This window comes from Anguilla rostrata, chromosome 3 (genome assembly GCF_018555375.3).
Source record: "Anguilla rostrata isolate EN2019 chromosome 3, ASM1855537v3, whole genome shotgun sequence".
Taxonomy (NCBI): Eukaryota; Metazoa; Chordata; class Actinopteri; order Anguilliformes; family Anguillidae; genus Anguilla; species Anguilla rostrata.
Window position 1 is genome coordinate 20573459 of NC_057935.1, and position 25679 is coordinate 20599137.

The window sequence follows — 25679 nt, forward strand, 5'->3', positions numbered from 1 at the left end:
CGTTACTGTGGCTGCCCACTCCAAACACTGCACTGAAATGCCAGTTTTATATCCTCTCCTGACCCTTGCTGTTGCTCTTACTGTTTCTTTGCGTGGCCCGTGTTCGTAGCGCTGGGTATATCTGCACAGCAGCGATTGGGATTACGCTCCGTCTCCGGGCGTCTCGTTAAGAACTTCAGCCTTTAAGCGCCCGTTGCAGGCCTTAATCCCTGGCAGCCGTAAGCTTTAAGAAGTGAGCTGGCAGGTTGTGCTCTAGGTGTGTAACACAGGTGGACTCTGTGGTGCCAGGGGTTATGCTGGGATACTGTGGGCTGCCTCGTCTTAGGGCTGCTCTCAGCAGGCCTGCATTCTCACACGTGCAGGTGCACACACAGACCCATGCTCACACGCACACACACACATACACACACACACACAGGTGTACATATGCACGCACGCACACACGCGCGCTCACACGTGCACGCACACTCACATGCTCATGCTCACACACGCTCACACACGTTCACATGCATGCTCACATATGCACGCATGCTCACACTTAACACGCGCACACAAATGCTGTCTCGCATATATTCACAGACACACACACACACATCTCACATTTGCAGATTTCTAACGCTTCTCCCTCACACTCTTCTCCACTGTGTTCTTGTTCGGTGTTCCTTCGGAAAGAAGCCGTCTCATTTTGCAGGGCCCCTTTGTTTCCTGTGAAGCTGTGAGCGTGTTAGCGTGTAGCAGCAACGCAGACGCGCTAGGTGTGATAAAGCCTAAGCGTGCTGCATTCAGATCCATGGAAAAGCTTTTTTTCCCTCCCAGATGGTGCGCAGTGCTACAGTCTCTTCTCCTCTCCTTTATTCGGCCTGCGCCACTTTGCGTTCAGCAACGTAATATCCATGCTTGAGACGTCCGTCATCTGTAGCGCAAAGCATGCGAGCCCTGTCTCATAGCCTCATACACGTACCCTCATCAGTAGTGGAGCGCATGTTAACCCTCCTCCCATCCAGTTCTTTCACTTAGCCATAGGTGCTATATACTGCATACAGAAATCAGTATTGGGGCAGTACTGAGTACTGAAACAGCTATAGGGAAAGTACTGAGTGCTGAAACTGTCATAGGGTCAGTATTCAGTACTGAACCAGCCATAGGTGCTGTTCTACATACTGAAACAGTCCTAGGGGCAGTACTGAGTACTGAAACAGCCATAGGGGCAGTACTGGGTACTGAAACAGCCATAGGGGCAGTACTGGTACTGAAACAGCCATAGGGGCAGTACTGGGTACTGAAACAGCCATAGGGGCAGTACTGGGTACTGAAACAGCCATAGGGCTGTACTGAGTACTGAAACAGCCATAGAGACAGTACTGAGTACTGAAACAGCTGTAGGGCTGTACTGAGTACTGAAACAGCTTAGAGGCTGTACTGAGTACTGAAACAGCTGTAGGGCTGTACTGAGTACTGAAACAGCCATAGGGCAGTACTGAGTACTGAAACAGCCATAGAGGCAGTACTGAGTACTGAAACAGCCATAGAGGCAGTACTGAGTACTGAAACAGCCATAGAGGCAGTACTGAATACTGAAACAGCCATAGAGGCAGTACTGAGTACTGAAACAGCTGTAGGGGCTGTACTGAGTACTGAAACAGCCATAGAGGCAGTACTGAGTACTGAAACAGCCATAGAGGCAGTACTGAGTACTGAAACAGCCATAGAGGCAGTACTGAGTACTGAAACAGCTGTAGGGGCAGTACTGAGTACTGAAACAGCCATAGAGCAGTACTGAGTACTGAAACAGCCATAGGGGCGTACTGAGTACTGAAACAGCTGTAGGGCTGTACTGAGTACTGAAACAGCCATAGAGGCAGTACTGAGTACTGAAACAGCCATAGAGGCAGTACTGAGTACTGAAACAGCCATAGGGGCAGTACTGAGTACTGAAACAGCCATAGAGGCAGTACTGAGTACTGAAACAGCCATAGAGGCAGTACTGAGTACTGAAACAGCCATAGGGGCTGTACTGAGTACTGAAACAGCCATAGAGACAGTACTGAGTACTGAAACAGCTGTAGGGGCTGTACTGAGTACTGAAACAGCTGTAGGGGCTGTACTGAGTACTGAAACAGCTGTAGGGGCTGTACTGAGTACTGAAACAGCCATAGGGGCAGTACTGAGTACTGAAACAGCCATAGAGACAGTACTGGGTACTGAAACAGCTGTAGGGGCAGTACTGAGTACTGAAACAGCCATAGAGACAGTACTGAGTACTGAAACAGCCATAGGGGCTGTACTGAGTACTGAAACAGCTGTAGGGGCTGTACTGAGTACTGAAACAGCCATAGGGGCAGTACTGAGTACTGAAACAGCCATAGGGGCAGTACTGAGTACTGAAACAGCCATAGAGACAGTACTGGGTACTGAAACAGCCATAGAGGCAGTACTGAGTACTGAAACAGCCATAGAGGCAGTACTGAATACTGAAACAGCCATAGAGGCAGTACTGAGTACTGAAACAGCTGTAGGGGCTGTACTGAGTACTGAAACAGCCATAGAGGCAGTACTGAGTACTGAAACAGCCATAGAGGCAGTACTGAGTACTGAAACAGCCATAGAGGCAGTACTGAGTACTGAAACAGCCATAGAGGCAGTACTGAGTACTGAAACAGCCATAGAGGCAGTACTGAGTACTGAAACAGCTGTAGGGGCTGTCCGGTGATTCTGAAAAGCAGCGGGAAAAGTCTGGATAGGGGATATACTCATTTTGGAGAGGGCACTGGGACCCTGATGGCAGTCCAGGTGCTATCCTGGACTCTGTTTGTGACGTGCCGTTTACCTACCTTCCAGGACCCGGGCCCCACCCCCCCCTCCCCGCTCCTGGGACAGAAGCCATTGCAGTTACTGGAGCTGAAATCCAGGGGGCGCTTCGGCTGCGTGTGGAAGGCGCAGCTGCTCAGCGACTACGTGGCGGTCAAGATCTTCCCCATTCAGGTATCCGCCCGGCGCCTTTCCGAAACGGCCACCGCTGGGCTTTCTCTTAACCCAGCCAGCTACCTCCCACAAGCTCCTCTCCAGGGCCTGAGGTCTCCACTGCCACTCTCTCAGCATCCCAAGGGCAGCTCTATTAGAACAATAGAACCTAGATAAAGTGTCTGGGCACACCTGACAGTCAGCCCTGTGCACTGCTATTTTTATGCACTGTGCTGGGTTGATGCAATAAGCTCCCATTTTCAAGTTAGCTTCAAGTATTTTTTTTGTCAGAAAACTAAAAAGTATATTTTTGAGCTAAATGTCAAATGGTAAGTTTGCGTTAAGCGTTAGACAGCTTTACAAAAGTAAACTTGAGACTAGGCCAAGGAGCCTGAGGCGGTTCTGAGGTAAAGCAGCCCTCAGACGAGCCTGGCGCGCTCTAGGCGAGCAGTTTGGGAATGACGTCGTGTCTCTGGTCGTCCGGGCTGCGCCGGGGGCGTGGCCTTGGCCTCCCTCTCTCTCTCTCTCTGCGTCGCCCCCTCTGACTTTCTCTCGCCCTCTCAGGACAAGCAGTCCTGGCAGCACGAGTACGAGACCTACAGCCTGAGCGGCATGAAGCACGAAAACATCCTGCACTTCCTGGGGGCGGAGAAGCGGGGCACCAACATGGACGTGGAGCTGTGGCTCATCACCGCATACCACGAGAAGGTAACGGCGCCCCCCGCTGGAGGGCAGCGGCAGCGGCAGCCTGGGCTGAATTGCTCTTAGAGCGCGGAGCCTTTTGTTCGGTTCCAGGTAATGAGCTGCGAAACAGGATAAACCCGCTCACCCCTGTGAGCCAGGCTGGCAAATACGGGGCGCTCCTGCCCTCTAGTGGTTAAAGGGGGAAAATGCGGTTCTGTGGCATTTTGTCTAACTCAGCTTATTTATTTAAATATTTTTTTTAAAGGTGCTGAAAGTGTGTCTGTCTGCAGGGTTCTCTGACTGATTACCTAAAGGCCAACGTGGTGTCCTGGAACGAGCTGTGCCACATCGCCCAGACCACGGCGAGGGGACTGGCCTACCTGCACGAGGACATCCCGGGCCTGAAGGACGGCCACAAGCCCGCCATCGCCCACAGGTGCGCCCCAAGGCCCACTCCCTCCCCATAGCCCCGCCCCCCAGCTGTCACCGCCGTTTCCCCCCTGCACCAGTCCCCACTCACTTGGTTTCCAAACACAACACGTTACATATCCGTTCCTGTACTGCCTGAAGTTGTCCTTGGCGCTAAGGCACTAATGCCATCCCACGCAGTGCTTCATTACGTGATGTATGAATTCAGTTAACCCTCTCCTGCCCACCAGCCAGGGATGTACAGAAGTGCTGTCTGCCTCTGCGTTCTTCACCGACCTCTTCCCTCCTTCCCTCCCTCCTTCCCTCCCCGCCCTGGAATGCAGGGACATCAAGAGCAAGAACGTGCTGCTGAAGACCAACCTGACCGCCTGCATCGCCGACTTCGGCCTGGCCCAGAGGTTCGACGCGGGGAAGTCCGCCGGAGACACGCACGGCCAGGTGAGGAGGAGAGGGGGCCCCCGTGTCCATGCGTATGTGACTGTTGACTGATAGAGTTTCAAAATCCAGCTCTCAGAGATAGCCTTCAGCTCAGTTCCATTTTAGTTTTTTCTTTGTCCCCGAAGGGCAGCTTTTGTGCAGCATTAAAAATGCACATGCATTTGACCATACGGACCGGTAACTATGGAAAACCGTCCTTAACATTTCAAGGAAAGGGACGGCCCCATGACCCCCTGAGCATGACCTCTGACCCCACGCGCGTGTTGCGTTCCAGGTGGGCACGCGCCGGTACATGGCCCCGGAGGTGCTGGAGGGGGCCATAAACTTCCAGCGAGACGCCTTCCTGAGGATAGACATGTACGCCCTGGGGCTGGTGCTGTGGGAGCTGGCGGCCCGCTGCACGGCTGCCGACGGTAAGAGCCGGGCACCGCTGCCACTAGCGGGCGCTCTTCTGCTCTGGGTGTCTGTTTGGCGTTGAGGGAAGAGGGGCTCCTGCTGAGTCACCGACACCAGCTTGGATTTCCCCAAGCTCCCCAGCTCTGGCGGAACGGTCTTAGTGAATGACTCTTCTGTGTGTCCTTTGCTGTGACCAATGAGCCAATTGCTTCCTGCAACCCAGTGAGTGACACTGGAGTTTGGACACGTTGCACCCCGCAGTCCGCAAGTCAGGCACTCTCGTGTGTGCGTGTTCATGCCTGTGTGAGTACGTGCGCGTGTGTGTGTTCATGCTTATACTCTTGTTCTGCAGGCCCTGTGGATGAGTACATGCTGTGTGTGTGTGTGTGTGTTTGTGTGTGTACATGTGAGGTGGAGCACTAGCCCTATCCTTACACTCTTATTCTCCAGGCCCTGTGGATGAGTACATGCCGTGTGTGTGTGTGTGTGTGTGTGTGTGCATGTGTGTGTGTGTGTGTTCATGCTTATACTCTTGTTCTCCAGGCCCTGTGGATGAGTACATGCTGTGTGTGTGTGTACATGGGAAGTGGAGCACTAGCCCTATCCTTACGCTCTTGTTCTCCAGGCCCTGTGGATGAGTACATGCTGTGTGTGTGTGTGTGTGTGTGTGTGTGTGTGTACATGCGATGTGGAGCACTAGCCCTATCCTTATGCTCTTGTTCTCCAGGCCCTGTGGATGAGTACATGCTGTGTGTGTGTGTGTGTGTGTGTGTGTGTGTGTACATGCGAAGTGGAGCACTAGCCCTATCCTTATGCTCTTGTTCTCCAGGCCCTGTGGATGAGTACATGCTGTGTGTGTGTGTGTGTGTGTGTGTGTGTGTGTGTACATGCGATGTGGAGCACTAGCCCTATCCTTACGCTCTTGTTCTCCAGGCCCTGTGGATGAGTACATGCTGTGTGTGTGTGTGTGTGTGTGTGTACATGCGATGTGGAGCACTAGCCCTATCCTTACGCTCTTGTTCTCCAGGCCCTGTGGATGAGTACATGCTGTGTGTGTGTTTGTGTGTGTGTGTGTGTGTACATGTGAGGTGGAGCACTAGCCCTATCCTTACGCTCTTGTTCTCCAGGCCCTGTGGATGAGTACATGCTGTGTGTGTGTGTGTGTGTGTGTGTGTGTGTGTGTGTGTGTGTACATGCGATGTGGAGCACTAGCCCTATCCTTATGCTCTTGTTCTCCAGGCCCTGTGGATGAGTACATGCTGTGTGTGCGTGTGTGTGTGTGTGTGTGTGTGTGTGTGTACATGCGATGTGGAGCACTAGCCCTATCCTTACGCTCTTGTTCTCCAGGCCCTGTGGATGAGTACATGCTGTGTGTGTGTGTGTGTGTGTGTGTGTGTGTGTGTGTGTGTACATGCGATGTGGAGCACTAGCCCTATCCTTACGCTCTTGTTCTCCAGGCCCTGTGGATGAGTACATGCTGTGTGTGCGTGTGTGTGTGTGTGTGTGTGTGTGTGTACATGCGATGTGGAGCACTAGCATTATCCTTACGCTCTTGTTCTCCAGGCCCTGTGGATGAGTACATGCCGTGTGTGTTTGTGTGTGTGTGTGTGTGTACATGTGAGGTGGAGCACTAGCCCTATCCTTACGCTCTTGTTCTCCAGGCCCTGTGGATGAGTACATGCTGTGTGTGTGTGTGTGTGTGTGTGTGTGTGTGTGTGTACATGCGAAGTGGAGCACTAGCCCTATCCTTACGCTCTTGTTCTCCAGGCCCTGTGGATGAGTACATGCTGCCGTTCGAGGAGGAGGTGGGACAGCACCCCTCCCTGGAGGACATGCAGGAGGTCGTCGTGCACAAGAAGCTCCGCCCGGTGCTGAGGGAGTGCTGGCAGAAGCACGCTGTGAGTGGACACGCCCGTCACATGACAGGAAGTCGCTGCCCTGTCTCCTACCCGCTGCATTAGAGCCTGAATGTTGAACACCCAAGAGATCATTTTTATGAGTGCTATTTACACCTTCACAGTGTCAGAATTGAACAAATGGCGTGCCAGTCTTACCCAGACCAATTGTGTGGTCTCCAACCTCAGATATGGCCCAAAGCCAGTGTGAGTTTATCCTGTGGCTAACGTCATAGCCAAAAAGCCTCCTAGCCAGATGGTCAAATCTTTTTTTTTTCCCTTGGGAGTGTCTGCTCAGGAGGGTTGGATCAAGGGACCCGGGATAATAGGATTCCCAGGATCATTTTCAGTCCGGTCTTCTATAAAAATTAACAGGAGGACTCTGGGTTTTTCATCATTCCTGAAAATGGGAGAAATCTTAATATGCAGTGCGTTGTTAACTAATAAATAGACAAAATATCTGTATTTTTTTAAAGAATCTGCTCATACGGACTGCATTTGAACAGCCGTGCTTTCGTTTCCCTATGCCAAGCAGACTTCATTTCACGATACTTGACATTTTTTGAAGACTGTTTGCCTCCTGATAGGCCTATTGTTTTTTGGTGGAAATAGAAATCCAGTCCAGAAAATGTGTTTGATCTTTAACTGTTCTTTTTTGAAGAGGTTCTTATTATATACATTCTCTACCGCGATGAAGCTTCTAAAAGATGCTTCCGGTTTGTACTGGAATCTTGGGATTCCTGGAAGGGCGTGCGTAATTACCGGGAATTGAAAATGGTCCACATTTGGGGAATCCAACCTTACTGCTCAGGCTAGAAAATGAACATTTGCTGCTAGAAAGGCACAGTGAATCTGTAGAGGTGTCATTGGCCGCGAGGGGTCTGCGGAGCGGGGAACGGGAATGGCGTGTCCCCGGCAGACGGGGACCAGAGGAAGCTGTACTGTACTCTGACGACGGCCCTGCCTCAGCATTAATATGAAACAGGACCGCTGGATATGCACACCGCCGTGTCGAGTTGCTCTATAATGACGCACATTCCGCTAAAACAGGTCAGTGGAAGTGAGCCTTACGGTATACGAGAGGCCGGCTGTGCTCCCTGCATTCAGATATTTTAAAACCCTGTGTATGTAACTGGTACGCCCGTCATTACAGTGTACGAGAAGTTCATCTCGGCCCTGGCCTTCGGGACCAGCTGACACGCAGATGCATTGTTAAAGTGTTCCATGCGACGGTGGATCCTTGTTTACTCTGCTCTAAATGTGGGGCCAACTGACTTGCCAACACAGTGCCCATTACATTTTACGCAAAGCTAAAATTTCCATTACAGTATTGTATCCAGTATTACAACATTAAGCACGGGAAAAGCAAGCAAGGCCTTTGACTGTATATCTCAAAAATGTGGGACCAAGTGTAGCTTCATAAAGTGTAGAAGATTACCAGTTTTCTTCACTATGGAAATGTAGTGTTTGTACTGAGAAGAATGTGTGTGTGTGTGTGTTTGTGAGGGAGAGAGAGAGAAGAGGGTGTGTGTGTGTGTGTGTGTGTGTGAGTGAGTGTGAGTTTGTGTGAAAGAATGAACGTATGAATGAATGACGTACATAGTGATTATTAAGCTGTATGAGAGCGTGAGCGTGTGACCGGCTGACTCTCCTCCCGCGCAGGGCCTGGCGATGCTGTGCGAGACCATCGAGGAGTGCTGGGATCACGAGGCCGAGGCGCGCCTGTCCGCCGGCTGCGTGGAGGAGCGCGTCATCCAGATGCAGCGGCAGACCAACATCATCGGCCCCGAGGAGATCGTCACCGTCGTCACCATGGTGACAAACGTAGACTTCCCGCCCAAGGAGTCCAGTCTATGATGGACGGGCCCGGGAAACACGTGCGTGCGTACTGACCAATGGAAACGGGCCCCCCCCACCCCCACCACCCTCAGACTGCTCACAGAGGACACGCCCACCACCATCACTTGCGCAACTCATTACGATTCAGGAATTTCTGCACCCGTACCGATTTCTACCCGCTACGTCTAGCTACGCGTGTGCCTGAAGACTCGCTGACTTGCGGCTTTCTGCTTAAGCCGGAACTGTAAAGACAGTGGTTTTAAAAAAAAGAGTAAATCAGGATCCTTTAAAGGAAGACACTGGAGGTATAAGAAAATAAGTGTAAATGGTCTTCATGACTACAGGACTTCAGGACTTTGACACTGAATTCAAACTTTTTGGCAGGTATTAATTCTTTTGTATCGAAGAAGAGTATGTGAAAGACTTCTTCAAAAGGACATCTGATAGTTAGTTTTTTTGTTTTTTGTTTTTGTTTTTTAAAGAAAGCTTGGACTATACCGGAAACCCCACCACATTTCATTTCAGTATAAAAAGGGCAACTTGTTTTTAAATGCATTTGCTGTTTTTGTGTTTATATAAATGAATATTGTAATGCCAATAAGAAACAGCTTCTGAATGTTTAGTGTATTGCTGCTGTTCATATATCAATGGAAAAGTATGGTAATCAAGGTTATTTGTTGGAATTAGCTTCCAAGCATTACTTTAAATAACCACAAACCTCCCTCAACAAGGAATACCTCAGTTCCATCTCTGACAAGTTTCCTTTAACACTAAAAACAATCTCAAATATTCAGATCTGACATCTGTTTTGGTATTTATGCATTTTAAATGACAGATGGCGACAGCATTTGTAACAGTATGCCAACACAAAAATGGCCATTTATACACCAGTATTTCTGCCGTTTCTCTTTTTATTTCTCCTTAGAGTTTTGTGTTAGTATATTTTTTGCCCTGTGGTTTTCAAGTATTTTTAACCTTTCTTTTCTTTGGTAGTCTGGACAAATGTATTCATTTTGAAAGCGTAATGAGAGGTCCCTGGGAAAAAAAATTAACTTCCAAAATAACAATTGAAAGCACTTTCCTATTTAGGTTTGCGGTGTCGATGAATATTTAAAACGGTGCGCATGCCCCCCCCCCCATCCTTCCCCCTCCCACTTTTTACATTTTTGTTTGTTTTTATGTGAGTTGTGACGGGTGTATTCTCTAACGGAACCTTTTGCTTTTCATTTCTTAAAACCTTTATCACTTTCTCTGCGCGTTCGTTGTGTATCGCTAGTTCGTTCGTATCGGTCGTGTTTCGGGAATTAGCATTCAGTGTCTGCTGGCGTATCGCACACCTCAGGAAATCTGGTCTCTCGAACCCCTCTCTGCTTTGAGCCGTCAGTGACTTCCCTTATTCTCTCCCTCATTCCGGTGCCATCATTTACACTCATTTTCGGTGCATTATTGTAGACCCTGCGAGAGAGAGAGAGTACAAGCCAAAAAAAAACTTCAGCAAATGCATTGTTAAAAAATACAATACACGTATAGATTGAAATGGACATATCGCAGCCGTGGGGTCGGAGAAGTAGAGAATTTAGTGGGATAGATCTCACAATGTAGTAATGGGCGATCAGATTTGAACGGTCGTCTTGGTGCCTACGACACTGGTGCAGTTACGCTACCGTTTGTATTTATCCTCGTAGACGAGTTCACTTTCAAAACAACTGCTACAGCAACAACGTTCAGGGATGCAATACTATGCTTTACGACGTTAAATTATATGCAATCGGTGTAGGTATAGCGAAGTTACCGACTACTTGTACAACAGTAGCATTTTGACCACGGATTCGAGTGGCGTTTTACTCATGCGGGATAGCCATTGGGCAGGAGCTTAAACGGAACCGGCGCTGATTGTACTGTAAAAGTTGGAAAAGGCTCCTAAAGTACTTTTCACGCCGCGGGTTACGGAAAAGCAGCTGGGTTTCCTGTCAACCCCACAGACCCCAATAAAAGTGCTGCGTAGTTAAAGAGTCGGAAGGTCAGCTGTTCCGAACGACAGACGTGCAGGGCCTACAGGAGACGACCTCAGCTCAGAACACCTCCATCACTGTGAACACTTCTACACAGGACCTCTGCAGATTTCTGCCTGTCGTGGAACGTGGTAAAAAAAAGAAGTCACAAGTCTCAGAGCAGAGCAGGGAGGGGGGGAAAGGCGGATATCCATCTGCTGCGCGCGCTACCACGACTACCGCTCGCGCATAGCGCCGATTTTTCGTCCCCGTGCTAAAAAAAAAAAATTCTGATGTAGCCATGTGACTACCCACCCCCACCCCACCACTACATCGCTCATATTGTCATTTCTCCTTTATTGAAACACGAAGGCTTTACGTACACGACACATTAAAGTTTTTTATTCCTCGCACACTACTGTACAGAAGCTCCCCCTGTTCTGGCCCCCACCCAAAGCTCTTAGTCACTGTTGAGATCCGAGCTCTTCTTTTGTAAGAAATTACTTTGTCCCATCAGTACAAGCCAAAATCTTCCCCACGACATTGGCAGCAGACTTCAAGGAAAATGCACATTATGTAAATATGAATGTCGTTTTTAGATTGTGAATTTAGCATGTTTTTTTCTAAGATATCACAAAGCAAAAAAAAGTCCTTTATAAAGTAATTATTCCAAAATAAGATTTTATTGTTTATTTTATATATCTATATTTTTAATTGTATTAATTTATGTCAAGGCCCAAAACAGTCATATTTCCTTTTCATGGCAAGGCTGTCTCTGACTATTTTAAATCGGTCCAATGAAACACTATCGATTTCACCCCTGGATCGACACATCGTTTACCTCAGACATCCCAGCAAATGCATAACGTTCTCGCAACGTCGCCGGAACATTGCAGAAACACTATTAAACATTGGCGCAATGTGCTAGTGTCGTTGCAAGGATGTCACCTGGGATATGACCAGCAGTGTTTTATTTCTGTAAAGCGGTTTCAGTTCAAGTTAAACGGATTACCTCTCAGTTATGCCAGAAAAGGTAACGTGCGTCAGTCACGTTACCTTGAAATCTCTCTGCCGATGTACCGTGTGCAACGGGCACAAGACAGCCGCACTACTGTCAAAGTGTACTTGCCATTCGAATTATCTTCCAAGGATTTAACAAACCGTTTCAGAGGCCTGGTTGGAATTGTTAAATATTGTACAGATAAATGGTATGTTATCCCCCCTAAAATAAAGTATAGTGACTGCTCTGTGTGACGTGTGCATTTTAGTGTCTTCATTTTACGAAAATGGCGTCTTAAGATTCTGTCATCCCTGTGCCTCAAGGACGCTTTCTTTCCTCGTGAGGAATTCTGGTGGTCTTCACGGTTGTATTTTTTGCTTGGTCTCTTCCGGACTGAAGGACCATACAGCAACAGGCGTATTTGTCCTGCACTCATCTGAACACCGTTACTGAACGCAAACGCACCTTCAGGTAAGTGTGTGAAGGCTGCATGTAATGGCAGAATGTATGAATAAATGTATTTAGAGATAGCCTAAAGTATAACATTTGCAGCAGACAATTGTACTGGGTGGGGGAGGTTGTGTCCGCAGGAAATGGCTATAATTCTATTGCCTGCTGACAATTGTATATATCTAACTGACAAAGATATGCTTGTAACTTATCAGGTTTAAGTCTTTGGACTTGTCGTTTGGGTGACAACGGTTTGGGCCATAGTCTTAATCTCAAACAATTGACACAGCAGACAGCCGAGCGATGCTAATAAACAGGGAATTGTTGTTAAAGTATAAAACTTAAGGAAACCCTTACTGCCTGCTCGTATAGATAACCTAGTGATATGACTGCAAAACACATTCCCCAAGAAATATGGAATTGCTGTTTTATCCAACACAGACGCAATTCCATAATTACACAATTGGATATTTACCCATTCAATCGGGAATTGAGTGCAAACCATTTAATAATGTGCTGCATTGCAGTCTAGATCTAGATTGTGACTGCACTAATATTTTGAGTTTTTAAATTACTTCCCAAGGTATGGCTTAATACTTCTTCCTCTGGTCATTTATTTCATAATTTCCCCAAAATGAAAATGGATGCAGTACAACGTACTATAACATTCTGCAGCATATTGGAAGGATTAAAAAGACATCACACAAGATCATACAAATACGTCTTCGGGAACGTTTTTTTATTCCATTTTAAGTTTTGAATTCCTTTTTTTGAAATTGAATTGAATTTGTCAGTGACCAGTAGTAGATAGAAGTTAAGTTTTATACATCCCCTAAAGGTATATTTACAGAGAAATTGGACACTGGTTTTATGTTGCTTTTTTCAATAGTTCTCATTATAAAAAATAACTAGTGGACCAAAACATGGGTGACAGAATCATTACACACATTTTAGTATATTATTGCTGAATTATATAAATGTTGATGAATGACAACAGCCCCAATGGAATGACACATTTCAGTTGCAGTAGTTGTGCTTCATATCAGCCGAAAGCAGACGTAGCCCACTGTTTGACGTCAGTCGGGCATTGTGGGTATTTCTGCAGGGCCTCCATGATCTGGGTGTGGTCCAGCATTAGCTTCACTAGTTGGTATTCCTTCTGGGATCTAACGGAGGCCCCATCCATTGGTTTGATAAGCTCCAACTCCTGTAGATGCTCAAAGGCCTAGAACATTTCAATATCGTTTTAACACCTCAGAGGCTATAAACATCCAGAATATTCCTGTGGTGTGGCAACTATACCAGGCATAATAGTGTAGCATAAATGAGCTCCTACAGTATTTCATACACAGCCCAAGTACCATCAAGGACAATAAATAATAATAGTAATGCTTGAGCTTCTTTGAAAATGAGGGACCTTATAAGAGACTACTGTATACAGGTGAGACCATATGACTGAGGTGGACAGCATGATTTTTCAGCATATGACAGAAAATCCCTCAGTAAAGAGATTATAAGGAAGTTTCTGTGCTTTGGAAAACAATGCAAATTTCACTTAACAAAAATAAATTGCGGTGAATTATGTGGCGGTTGCAGGTATAGACACAGAATAGTTTCCTAAACTACAGAAACGGCAAGCCTCCAATCACGGTAAAATGCAAACGATTTTATGACCTTGACTTTTCCACATTCAAAATAAAGCACATTTAAAGTTTTGTGGGATCACTGTCATGAACAGTGATGTATAAAATTAAATATCAATCTTGGTACTGGAACAAACGAAGTTTGCTAGTTCCAAAACGATCCACTAGATGGTGCCAGTACCAATAAGCGCCAGCTTATAAACACCGCCTGTGTCAACAAATTATGACGTGAAAACTCACCTTGACAACCACTGGCTTCTCAAAATTGTGGACTGAGTGAGATTTTCTTTGTAAAAACTTTTTGAATTCTGCAAGGAAAGGAATATAGTTCAGAAAATATTTCAAAATTGGGGGAAATCCTAGCATGCCATAAAATAGGTTAAATAAACGCAATTTAGATGAGCTCGAAGACCTAGGTCATCTGGACGTAGCTCCTGCGACCGAACCTGTCCGATCTGAACCCGTCTCCTTACCGTTGTGGACCATCTGAAAGTTGAAGGGCTCCCCTTCGTAAACGTCGTTCAAGTGCTTCATGGCGATGACGAGACACAGCTCCAGAATGGACAGGCCTGAAAGCAGAGCAGACTTCCCTCAAACGACCAGCGAGGCAGCTCAGTTTACACAGCGCTTCCCGCTAACGTTTTTCTGACCTCGTACCCCCCTGTATCTTCTCAATCGAACCTCTCTTCCTATTTTAAGTCTCTCTATTCCTCCCTTTCCTGCCTGTACTTCGTGCTTATTAATGTCTTTCATCTCCAGCAGCCACATATCTGTGTTGGGCTCAAAATGTATCTGTCATAATCCCAATATGAAAGATAGGATATAAAATATCAATACCACAGCCCAGAGAGAAGCCATATGTGAATTTGTCTTATTGAAGTATATTTTGTATGTATAGGTTTCATATAAAGTATATTAATTATACTCATTATAAACCTTAGAGCAAAAATACTAAAAAAGTGAGTTTGGCTCACTTTGTCTTTTAAGGATTTATTCCTGCATATTGCCTGTAAGCCTGTAATACTTCCTCCTTCAGATTTTCTTCTTGAACAAAAAACACTTGTTCCGTCTGTCATTATTCCATCGCAGTCAGCGCACACACTGTTTCTGCAACATCACAGCAACGCCAGGACAGCGCGGCAGTGCTAACGTGCCAGGCTGTGTTTACCGTGGAGGACGTTGGCTTTGGCGTCGGAGGTGCAGAGTCGGCTGGCCTCCAGGAGATCGGCGGGTCTGATGGCCGGGTTGGACACAGTCACCCGGCTCAATGCCAGCATCTGGGAAACAGGACCTGCAGTGTCACACTGCTGCCAGAGGGGGGCAGACCGGTCTAGTTTCTCCGGCAAAACTCCCACGCACAATATCAATCTCCCAGGTGTGCCTTCCTGGCCCTAAGCAATTGACCCTGAATCAGAAACTTAACCTCCCCACGCCAGAACCCTACCTATGTAAGTTATCGGCTGAATTTAGATTTGTTATCTCGAGCAGAACTTAGGCAGTCACCTCACCTCTGCTAGGCAGAATTTCTTTTGTTGCTACTAGCACTAGCACTAGCACTCATACCTCTTGTAACGCCTCACTTCTAGCTTGACTTGCCGTAATTTTATTGACTTAGCCTATGCTCACTGCGTGAACTAGACCATGCTGTTCATGGTTGCCGATAACTGATACTTGATGAGAATTTTACCTTATCAGACCTGTGTTCTGTAGTTGTTCCAATGACCTTTCAGTATGCACTTATTGTATGTCATTTTGGACAACAGCATCTGCCAAATAATGCAATAATGTAATGTAACTTTCCAAGCTGTACAAGCCCCGGGCCCTTGTTCTCTGATGTATTGCTTAGTGGGTTACAGAAAGCAACTGCATGTACGCTGTAACTAGCTATAGCCCATGAAACTCACAAACTGTTTAATTAGACTGGTGTGAAAAACTGAATGAAAGTGTCCTGCACACAAGGTTATTTTTTCCACATCTATCACATGACCAATCCCCTTTACCCCCACAGCTCAACTTTGGGAAGCCCTGTCCAAAGAACTGAAATCCAGCCTGACAGAATCCAATATATGACACGAGTTTGAAGATGGGACTCCTTGCCCTCACTCCCTTCCATTATCCCCTCCTGTTATTTGATTGGACAAACAATGGCCCCGCCCTCACCAGCAGCATATGCAGAGATCGGAAGTCTTTGCTGGAGTTGAAATGCTTCCGAAGGACCGCCTCCGCAGACTTGTCCTCACACAGCGCCTGTACAGCAGAAAAAAGGAGGAGCACTGAAATGTGACTGACAGACATGAGGTCCAATGAAACTCATTTTCCCAGCAATTTCACAGGAAACCAGGGGTTGCACAGGAAATGACAGGACAAGGACAGGACAGATAGAGAAAATTGAGGTCTATGTTTCCAAGACATATTCTACTGGCTGAAATAGAATCACAGCTGTGCATCCTTACATTAAAAATAATAGTGTTTTGCCTGCACTTTGTTACTATGGACAGACGCTGTTATTGGTTCCCAAAAATATCATCCAATGGGAAGAATCAATAATTGGAAGACTGGTGCATTTCTGGTGATGTAATCAGCAGGAACATTGAGCAGCAGCAGAAGAGGAAACATGTTAATGGGCACACGTGGTACAGAAATGGCTTCTAGGGAGCGCTAATGCTAACTGCCAGGCTAGCTGATATGACTCAGCCCTCGTCACGCTGTGTTCGTCTGAACAGAGGGGCGTCTCGGCGTAGGCGCCCACCTCGACGCCTGCGTTCCAGTCCTCGGCGAACCTGCGGTCGGGGAAGTCCGGCGGCAGGCGCAGCTGCAGCTCCACGCCGCGCAGGAAGCCCTGGAAGTCCACGGCGCTGAGCAGGTGGATCTGCCTGTGGGAGAACCTGGACTTCACCCTTTTCTCCAGGAGCTCCAGCACGTCCTGACCGAGCCGCCGGCAGAGGAACAGGAAGTCACATTTCACATCGCTCGCACAGGAACGCGTGGACACAACTCAACTCAACATAACTCAGTGTGAACTGCAAAATTCAGATTGTAATGTCCTAGGGAACTGAAGATTACTGCTGATATGGATGCATAGTGAAATTGACTTAAGTGTAATCCTGTACGTAAAACAAATATTACTAAATCCCATTATAGCCTGTCACTAATACTAATTTATAGCTTTAGCCACAGTATAACTTCTGGAGATACCTTGGTGTCTGAGTGACTTATTGATTGGAACTACACAATGGCCTCTATGTGATATAGTGCAGCGCATTCTGATTGACTCAGATCAGACAAAGACAGTAAGCTCCGCCCACTTTGCGCTCTAACTCGCCCATTGCCGGTTGCCTTGGGAACGCACCAGGCGACAGGTGAGTCCCACCACAGCCACTGGCGTCTGCGCGGACTGAGAGATGTCAAGGAGGTTGTAGAGGAGCGTCTGGTTCTTGTGGTGGGCGAAGAGGTCAAACTCGTCCAGGGTGAAAAGCACAGGCCGACTGCTGCTGCGGTCACCTGGAGGAAGGGAAAGAGGGAAGGAGGAAGAGAGAGCATATATAGGATTGATTATGCCAGTGGATCCTCTGGTTAAGGTCTCATTAAACTGTGCCTCCTTGTGTTCATAATCTGTGATTATAGCGCGTGTGGTGCCCTGGGACATCACCTTTCTTCAAAGCTTCTAGGAGGAAGACCAAGTTCTCAGCAAAGCTCCCCTGAAGCAGAGATGCACTTTGGTTATTCAGAGAATGCAGAAATAGAGCATGTGCAGTGTTCCACTGTGATGTACATTACGATTCAAATATACCCTAAGATTTAAGCAATGCTTAATCTGTAACACCAACTTGGATTTTAAAAGGCTAAATAAAGTAAACTAAAAGAGATGATGACCATTGTGACTGACTGTCCTATCAAAGGCTAACCTGTGTTAGGCACTGATGGAAATGATTACATTTTCATGGTGTTACATTAATGTAGCCAGTAATCATGTCAAAAGAGACATGCAAAGCTAAGTACATAAGTACATTTAATTACTTCACAGGCAACAGAAACTAGAGAAAAGCACACAATCGTTAAGGATACCATTGTTAAGGGCCGGTAGCATTATGGCCATACAGATTGCATAAACAACTATCCTGTCAATCATGCACACCTATCTTTTCACCATACCCAGCATGAATAGAAGTACTAAGGTTTGGAGAAGTGCTAAGAAAGAGGGTTGGGGGAGCAGTTAGCCTTGGTGTCAAATCACTTACGAAAACCTTGTCGCCGACTACATTCTCCAGGTTCAGCTGACGAGTGATTTCTTTCAGGGCGATCCCGTCGTCCGTCTGTAGAAGGCCTGGAGATTCCAAAAGAGCTGGTCAGACCACATCGGCAGGGCAGTGTGCAAAACCCCAGGGAAGAGGACTGGCAATACTCACCGCTCAACTGAACCAGCAAGATGTTCTTCTTGACTTCATTCATTTCCATCAGCTCTTTCAACACGCAGTTGAGAAGCTGAAAAAGCAAACTGGTGAGGTCTACTCGATCTAACAATTTCAGTGTACAACCGCTAAGGTAACCACAAGGTAATTTCTCCAATGACAACTTCTAATTGAAAGCATTTATACTTTGTGCTGTAATTATTTTTGAAAATGAATTTCCATACAGCTGATGGAGAACATAAATGTAGCTCTTGTTTTCAGCTTTCAAAATAGAAACTCATGTACAAGACTAATTGCTAGAAAGTGGTAACCACAGTAGTAATCCTGAAGCTCAGCTCTCCACAACCTTGTTTGGGTGGTATTTCCAACCTTGCTAACCCCTCTTCTTTCCTGTTGATCCATTCTTAATCTAGTTATTAACTACCCTAAAAGGTCAAAGTAAAGTATTGTATGAAAAAGGTTTTGTTGAATTTCAAAGAAAACATAACATTAATGTTTTAAGCTGTCAATGTCAGCTGTCAATCAGAGATCTGAAACAACTGAAACACTGTTTACGGCCATGGAGCCAGACCCAGAATTAAAGAGACAGAACCCCTGCTGTAAGGGGTCTGTAAGGCGGTACCATTGATTTTCCGGCCCCCCTGGGTCCCACGATGAGCACGGAGTTACTCTCCCCATGAACAGCTGTCCGCTTCAGCAGCTCCAACAAATGTCTGAAAGAGAGGCAGCCATATTACCCACAATGCCCTCCGCCACTGGCCTGCGCTCAACAGCATGTCGCGCTACACAGGTGCAATGGTTGAACCAGGCCCTGACCTCTAATGTGACCGTTAGCCGTGCGTAACTGACACCGTGACAGCGCGCCAGCCAAATCCCGGTCATGACAAAACTCAGTTGTCTTTATTGGCTGCTGATGAGATTTCCTCATGTTTTACATGCTCAGGCTACAAGTCTGGTTTAATTCAAGCCCAGGGTGCATTACATTTTACCAAACACACACAAGTACACACACACACACTCACCGGCCACTTCATTAGGTACACCTGTTCAATTGCAAACTGCACCCATTAACGCAAATATCTAATCAGCCAATCACGTGGCAGCAACTCAATGCATTTAGGCATGTAGACATGGTCAAGACGATCTGCTGAAGTTCAAACCAGGCATCAGAATGGGGAAGAAAGGTGATTTAAGTGACTTTGAACGTGCCATGGTTGTTGGTGCCAGACGGGCTAGTTTGAGTATTTCAGAAACTGCTGATCTACTGGGATTTCCACGCACAACCATCTCTAGGGTTTACAGAGAATGGTCCGAAAAAGAGAAAATATCCAGTGAGTGGCAGTTCTCTGGGCAAAAATGCCTTGTTGATGGCAGAGGTCAGAGGAAAATGGCCAGACTGGTTTGAGCTGATAGAAAGGCAACAGTAACTCAAATAACCACTTGTTACAACCAAGGTATGCAGAAGAGCATCTCTGAACGCACAACATGTCAAACCTTGAAGCAGATGGGCTACAGCAGCAGAAGACCACACCGGGTGCCAATCCTGTCACCTAATGAAGTGGCTGGTGAGTGTATATATAAACATGCATATACATGAGATGTCAAAAATTGGACACATCTATAGAAGAGCAAGAGCAGTCCATAGAGACCACAGAAATGTAACCCAAATGTTCAGTGTTTTTGCAAATGATCAGGGCTAGTGCACCCCACATACAAATGCATGCATGTAACCTATGATTGCGTGCATGTGTGTGCACAGACAGGCACACAGTGCATTTATACACCTGCTGTACATTTTAGTGGGGAGATTTAGATTAAGCACCTCCTGTTCCAAAACCACTAAGACAATAAGCATATCACAACACAGCGTGCGTGTATACAAATACTCTTTTTATTCCTCTTGACAAATGTTATTCTGGAGTATATTTAACATCTAAAGGCCAAACAATGCTAACTGCTTTGAGGGCGGCAAAACAACACTGGAGCTTGACTCTGTCTTTCAGGAACCAAGCGTGCACCTGGAGAGAGGCCTGCCTCATTTTCTACAGCAAGAACATCAGCACGTCTTTCCTGCAGAGTGATTAACAAGTCACCCCTTTTCCCTCCAGACTCTTTCATTGTTCTAGTTAAACTTTAAAGAGTGCAGGTACAATTACTTGGCGCACAGCGGAACCAAACACCGGCCCTCGTTCAAATAAGGCATCGTGCTCGGAGGGCTAGGTCTTCATTAATCACTTTGATGGACGTTTAATTTCACTTTCAGAAACTCAAGCCTTTATGCCAAGGAGAAGGGGGGTTCTGGCTGTACACAAGAAGAAAGTCAAACATACTTGTGCTGCGATTCAAACCCAAACGGTCCTACAGGAAGCTGCTGATGGCAGAAACGCTCTCTCAGTAATCTCTGCACCTGGCAAACACACAAGAGAAAGGTGAGAGATGCCTATAGAATGTTGCTCCCAGCTTCAGATCGTCCTGGTGCCTTGCTCTTCACAAACGACACACCTCTTACATGGTCTTCTTGACGACATATTGCAATGGTAATAAACCGTGCCGCCCGAATTCCCTCTAGTCGCAGATTTCCGAAAATTGTGATTGATTGCATTTGATAGTGCCATTCCGTACAATCTTTCCTGAAGTTATAAAATGAATGGATCCACTCATTCCATGGCTACAGTGAATGGGATGAGCCATTCAGATTACAAGACGATTTGTTACGCGACACATAGTTTGCGCATTGTGAGGTTATCAAACAACATGTGTTCCAGGGTTGTCGTGCAGTGCAAACATCTGGAAGCTCACTAATCTTTATCAATGTGGATCAAAAATCAGAACCGGGTGGGCACAGTCTGCCATTTAGTTAAACTTGGTTTGGTTATGCTCTTTTCCACATTGATATTTTAGGTATAAACATCTACAGGGCATGTTACATCAGCCAGTAGGTGGCAGAATTCACTGTGAACAGGACAAATCCATGTGCAAAAAGATTCAAAAAGACCAAGAATGTTGATACAGTATCAGTCTCTGAATATTATGATCAGCAGCAGCAACAATCCACCCACTCTTCACATCGTTTACTAGTCACACACTGGTTGACACTCACCTGTGAAAGACATTCTCCAGCTGGCAAGTGGATGTCCTTCGACTTTCGTTTGCTCATGATGACTACTGCCTTTATTCAAGGAAATGCGAGGAAAGAGTTATTTTTTAATTGGCGACATAGTGCTGCAATTGTTAAGCCGTTTGCATCTCTAATGTTTCAGGTTTGAGCCGCAGTCCATGTGGAGAACTTCCATGAATCGCCGAGCCTAACCACATACTCTACTGTACAACATATGTAGCTATCAGCATCTAATTATCCAGCTCAATAATTATTCTGCAACCATGAAAAAAGTATTCCTTAAATAAGTTATCCAGTTAACTGCAGAAAATCTGTAAATTACAATACTCAGTGAGAAATTCATCGTATGCTTGCTTGCAACAAGTGTAGCGAACAGAAAAGATCATCTAACAGGCAGGCGATTAAGGTAACAAGTAAGTGCATTGATTCTCCTAGTCAGAAATGAACAGTTGTTCAGTTTAACCCGTTACCTATTTCCTCGCTTACGTATGAATCAAGATGTCAAGATACTTCCATTCCTATCGATTACTAAAAAAGTTGTTAGACTGGAAGTTTTTGACTTTGCTTCCTGTAATGTTGCAGTGCATGGTGGGACATCCCTTCTCCTCCAGGCTCCTGGCTGCGGCGCAGGCGCAATGGACCGCTCCATCTTTCTATCCCAACAAGCCCAGAGAGAGTCAGGAGAAGCAGTTGATGGGGAAGCGTTTTATTTTTATTTTTAAAGGGACAGAACCTCATTTCAAAAAGCTCAAATCTGCTATTCGGTCACCCTTAGCCTTCGAAGAACTCACTGGGTCAGGATAAATGGAGGAAATGGTTGTTAGGTTATTATATTGAGGAGAAAAAGGCAGAAAGCCCATTTTCTCTGTCTCCAGCTCCTTTACAGCACACAACCCTCTGCTCTCCTGTGTCTCTGGCCCTGGCTGGAGACATTGCACAGTGGAAAGGGACCTCGGTCCACACAGAATAAAAAAACTTCCTTCTTTTGTGCGCGCTGTTCGTGATTTAATTTTCTGGTGCAATGGAAGAATATCAAAGGTAGGTGTACGCCTCTGTTTACTTCAAATGTAAAAATAAAATAAAAAATCTAGCTGCCTAGCTTGCTAGCACCAGCTAGCTATATGTTTGCTCCTTTTTGCAGTGGAAAGCTTGTTACCTAGCAAGCTAACTAAAGACATTTTGGCTAACGTTAGCTAGCTAGCCGAAAACGTTATCCGTGTTGGGGTTAGCTTGGTAAAAATGGCTTGTTGGCCAACTAGCTAGCTGTTTATGGGTTGATATAGTTGGCCAGTTCGTTAGCTGCCTAGACAGTGTTACGTAGCTAATGTGAATGCGTTGCTAGTTTTCTGTAAGTACACGGCTAGCGAGCTAGTTGGCAAGCTTTGTGTGTACGTAGTGAGGGCTAATGTTAGTCAGCTAGCTAGCAGCTGTCTATATTTGTGTTGCCAGTTAGCTTGCTAATTAGCTGCTAACAACATAGTTTGCTTCTTTACTAGTGTAAAGTAACGATGACTGCAGACACATACCAGACATTTATTTGGTTAAATTGCAAATGTTAACTAATTATCATTTGCATTTTGCTGAATTTCACAGGACTGTCTCACTTAAATCGCACCCTCAATTTGGCTGATGGTAGCTGGTTACATAGCCTGCGTTGGCTATCTAGCTAACGTTATGACTGTTTGATATGTGGCACTGAACAGTCCGCAGACCCCCCGCCCCAAAGGCCAACTCAAATGTTTGCCTGGCCGTCTGACCGACCGGTTACGTTTTTAGTCGTTTAATTCCAAGTCATCTAGTTTCTGTTGCTAAAACGAACAATTAATGTTGTCTAAAACTGAGAGCTATCAGCCAACATGAGCACAATATGCCCCTGACACACAGCTTTATTTTCAGTCCTTTTTTGTGTTCTATTTTACACTGCAAATCCCGGGGTAAATTGCTAGCTTACTCAGTCCAGTTTAAGTGAAATACGTTTTTGTTTCACGTGAAACTGTTGATTGCAACCCCTCTATTTCTTCTGTTGAAGTGGACTCTGCCTTACAACTGTTCGTATAAAGATCACCATTCTGTGTTACATTCAATCAAAAGTTAGTACTGCTTCAAACATGTCATTTTTATACCAGATTAACCTCGTCAGATGTGTTAAGATGCTGTTGTTATCTAGTCTGGTAACGGTAGCTAGCTAGCATTAATGTTGTCTTCAGTTGCACACTTGACATGTCTAATAGTCGCCTTGGCGACTAAAAACATCCTGGCATTAATGGTAACAATGACACGACCGGTGTCCAATGATTGCGTTCGTGTTTGTTTGGTATGGGGCTTATTATGATTTACACTATTCATATAATCAATTCATTGGTTAAAGTAAATTCATACTATGGCTATCATTTACACTTGAAAGGACATGGGTCTGTTAGCGGGATGCATTACGTGTTGGAAATAATTACTACAACAATGGTAACATGTTCCAGTAGATAAACAGTAATATACGTAACAACGCATATTTGCAGTACATGCTTAAGTAAACGTCCGACTATAAAGGTTTGCTACAGAAATATTTGACTACAAAAACCTTCACTGTATGTAAAATTATATGTATTTCTAATGAAACAGTATATCAGTGTTGCAGTGTCACTGCAATTGATGTAACCTACTGATTAGTTGTTACCCTGTTCAGCCGTAGTATTCAATGGGGAGTGTTCAAAATTCTTCCATTTAGATATCTGTTGTGTTGCAAATGAACTCTTCCACACAGGAAACCCTGTCGTATGCCATATGTATGTTTGCAGAGGTTGAAGACGGATGGAAAAAATAATTACACACTGGAGCGTGCAGGGTCAGATCTCTTCTCAGAAAGAGCAATGGCATGTCCTTTTTTGGTTTATTGACCTCTAGCAAAACAACCTTAGAGTAAGATCAAAATGGTATTGTCTAAATGGCCCAAAGTTGGCCTGGTTTAGTTTTTAAATATTAAGTTGGATGTTCATTGACAGGTGGTTATTGACTACCATATTCTGTGCTGTAATGAGACTACCGTCTTTATGTAGCTGCAGTTAAAGTTTGTAAACTGCTGGTAAAACTCAGTGAGTCACCCTACATAAAGACTCCTGCCATCATGTACGCAATAGTCACTGAAATAACTCGGTGTCTTTTTTAAAATAAAGAACTGACTGCAGTTTTCTCAGTCTCTCCCATGTATCTTTATTCAGTCGCATGTTGAACTTGTCTGCAGTACAGAGTTTCTCTGATCTCTCCCGCGGTGGGGGTACCATAAGGGTCAGATCTCTCAGTTAATGTATAGTGTAAAGATACAGTGGTCAAAGTTGAAGAAGGAAGACTTTGTCTGAGCCTGCTCCCCTCTGTCGCCATGCATGTGCTTACCTCGCTACACTGGCTGTTAAACGTAGGCCTCCGTTCTTAGGAAACTGTACCATCAGGAGGAGATAGTGTTTCTCTGCAGGCCCATCTGCAGCATTTAGCCCGACATATTCTCGCTTTAATACAGATAATAAAATCCTACTTTCCACTTCAGTGTCAGGTTGCTTTGATCTTCCGCAGGCTATTATCTCTTTGATTCATAAAGCGGAGCACCCTCGGATTTCACTTCGGCGCTGTCGTCTGCGCGGGCAGCTGGTCAACCCCTCAATCTGGACACACAGCATACCTTTCTCCCGATGACTCAGCCCTCTCTCTCTCGCCCCTCGGGATTTAACTGCATGTGGCCCCCAACCAATTTTAGAGATCCAGAGTTTTTTTTAAAGGCACATCGGGGAGTTCTGTGACAAAATTAAATCCAGGGAATGCGCTCGATTGGATGCGCCTAGCGGTTGTTAATTGGCCTTGCAAGGGCAGTTAACTTGGTTTATGGTCGTCGCAAGCGACTACGCCCTTTTTCCGTTTGCTTTTTTTTTGCCTTCGTCTCTAAATTTGGAATACCCGGTTGCATTTGTAGGCCCCTCTCCTCATTGCCACATCCCCCTGTTAATTTGGGACAGTACGGATACGCGCTCTCTGAAGCCACTCTTTTCAGCCACCTGCTGAGTCATGCGGAAGTTGCGTCGGAGTGATACATCAAATGCGCGGCAGGCGCAAGCACGCTGCGGGCACGATCGGCGAGATGATGCTGCTCGTGCGCATTGTGATACGTACAGCCCTGCCAACCGAACCCCTCCCTCACTGGACAAAACTACAGCTGATTGCCCCACAGGGCTGACAGCCACTGTTAGAATTCAGAACCAGCAGAGTCACCCAGTCGCCCCCTTGAGGCGTATTTTAAGGCAGGCCTACACCATGACTTCAGGGTCCTATTATATACAGTATGTTAAACAATGGGTGTAGGAGTGAGGATTATTGCCTAGGAGAATAGCCCGTTTAAGGATATTCTGCCTTCATACACCTGCTAATGTGGCTAAAGAGCAAAGGC

The 25679-nt window shown here is 46.0% G+C and overlaps 3 protein-coding genes and 1 long non-coding RNA gene across 9 annotated transcripts in view; 3 read left to right on the top strand and 1 right to left on the bottom strand.

Moving 5' to 3' along the window:
• The window catches only part of LOC135250424 (activin receptor type-2A-like), a 48775-nt gene extending 36891 nt beyond the window's left edge, over positions 1-11884 (top strand). For 2 of the 3 annotated variants that reach the window (XM_064326675.1, XM_064326676.1), the window contains 7 exons: positions 2839-2982; positions 3526-3669; positions 3936-4081; positions 4398-4512; positions 4787-4925; positions 6676-6806; positions 8466-11884. In XM_064326675.1, coding sequence (XP_064182745.1) covers positions 2839-2982; positions 3526-3669; positions 3936-4081; positions 4398-4512; positions 4787-4925; positions 6676-6806; positions 8466-8660 — 1014 coding nt within the window. In that variant the 3' untranslated portion in view covers positions 8661-11884. Of the gene's footprint in view, positions 1-2838; positions 2983-3525; positions 3670-3935; positions 4082-4397; positions 4513-4786; positions 4926-5260; positions 5347-6675; positions 6807-8465 lie in introns of those variants that run through there. The other variant, XM_064326678.1, reaches the window with a different exon arrangement.
• A 921-nt stretch (positions 11885-12805) lies between these two features.
• Positions 12806-21864, bottom strand: orc4 (origin recognition complex, subunit 4). 2 transcript variants are annotated; one of them, XM_064326680.1, is made up of 14 exons: positions 21740-21864; positions 21236-21304; positions 20466-20542; positions 18758-18848; positions 18133-18208; positions 17965-18050; positions 17376-17424; positions 17076-17227; positions 16476-16649; positions 15887-15973; positions 14895-15003; positions 14200-14295; positions 13967-14034; positions 12806-13308 (listed from the first exon to the last, which is right to left on the bottom strand). In XM_064326680.1, the coding sequence occupies exons 2-14, from the start codon at positions 21290-21292 to the stop codon at positions 13126-13128; spliced, it is 1305 nt and encodes a 434-aa protein (XP_064182750.1). In that variant the 5' UTR covers positions 21293-21304; positions 21740-21864; the 3' UTR covers positions 12806-13125. The 2 variants fall into 2 exon arrangements, with proteins under 2 accessions (XP_064182750.1, XP_064182749.1); XM_064326679.1 differs by having other exon boundaries at positions 21724-21863.
• LOC135250426 (uncharacterized) lies at positions 18847-21501 on the top strand. The gene is made up of 3 exons (XR_010328930.1): positions 18847-19700; positions 20139-20564; positions 21396-21501. It is a non-coding gene; the product is annotated as an uncharacterized LOC135250426 (long non-coding RNA).
• Positions 21865-21892: 28 nt separating the features above from the next.
• Positions 21893-25679, top strand: part of LOC135250422 (methyl-CpG-binding domain protein 5-like) — a 36716-nt gene continuing 32929 nt past the window's right edge. The window contains exon 1 of one of the 3 annotated variants that reach the window (XM_064326674.1): positions 21893-22291. The gene's annotated coding sequence lies outside the window, so the exon portion shown is untranslated. The remainder of the gene's footprint in view (positions 22292-25679) is intronic. The other 2 variants (XM_064326673.1, XM_064326671.1) reach the window with 2 other exon arrangements.

Bases quoted from the DNA above. Each gene is read 5' to 3' on its own strand.
- orc4 (XM_064326680.1), bottom strand. From the start codon at position 21,292: ATGAGCAAACGAAAGTCGAAGGACATCCACTTGCCAGCTGGAGAATGT. The intron at 18,209-18,757 runs GTACCGCCTTAC...TTGCTTTTTCAG, and splicing joins GGGGGGCCGGAAAATCAATG to CTTCTCAACTGCGTGTTGAA. The intron at 15,004-15,886 runs GTGAGGGCGGGG...CCTGTTTCCCAG, and splicing joins GATCTCTGCATATGCTGCTG to ATGCTGGCATTGAGCCGGGT.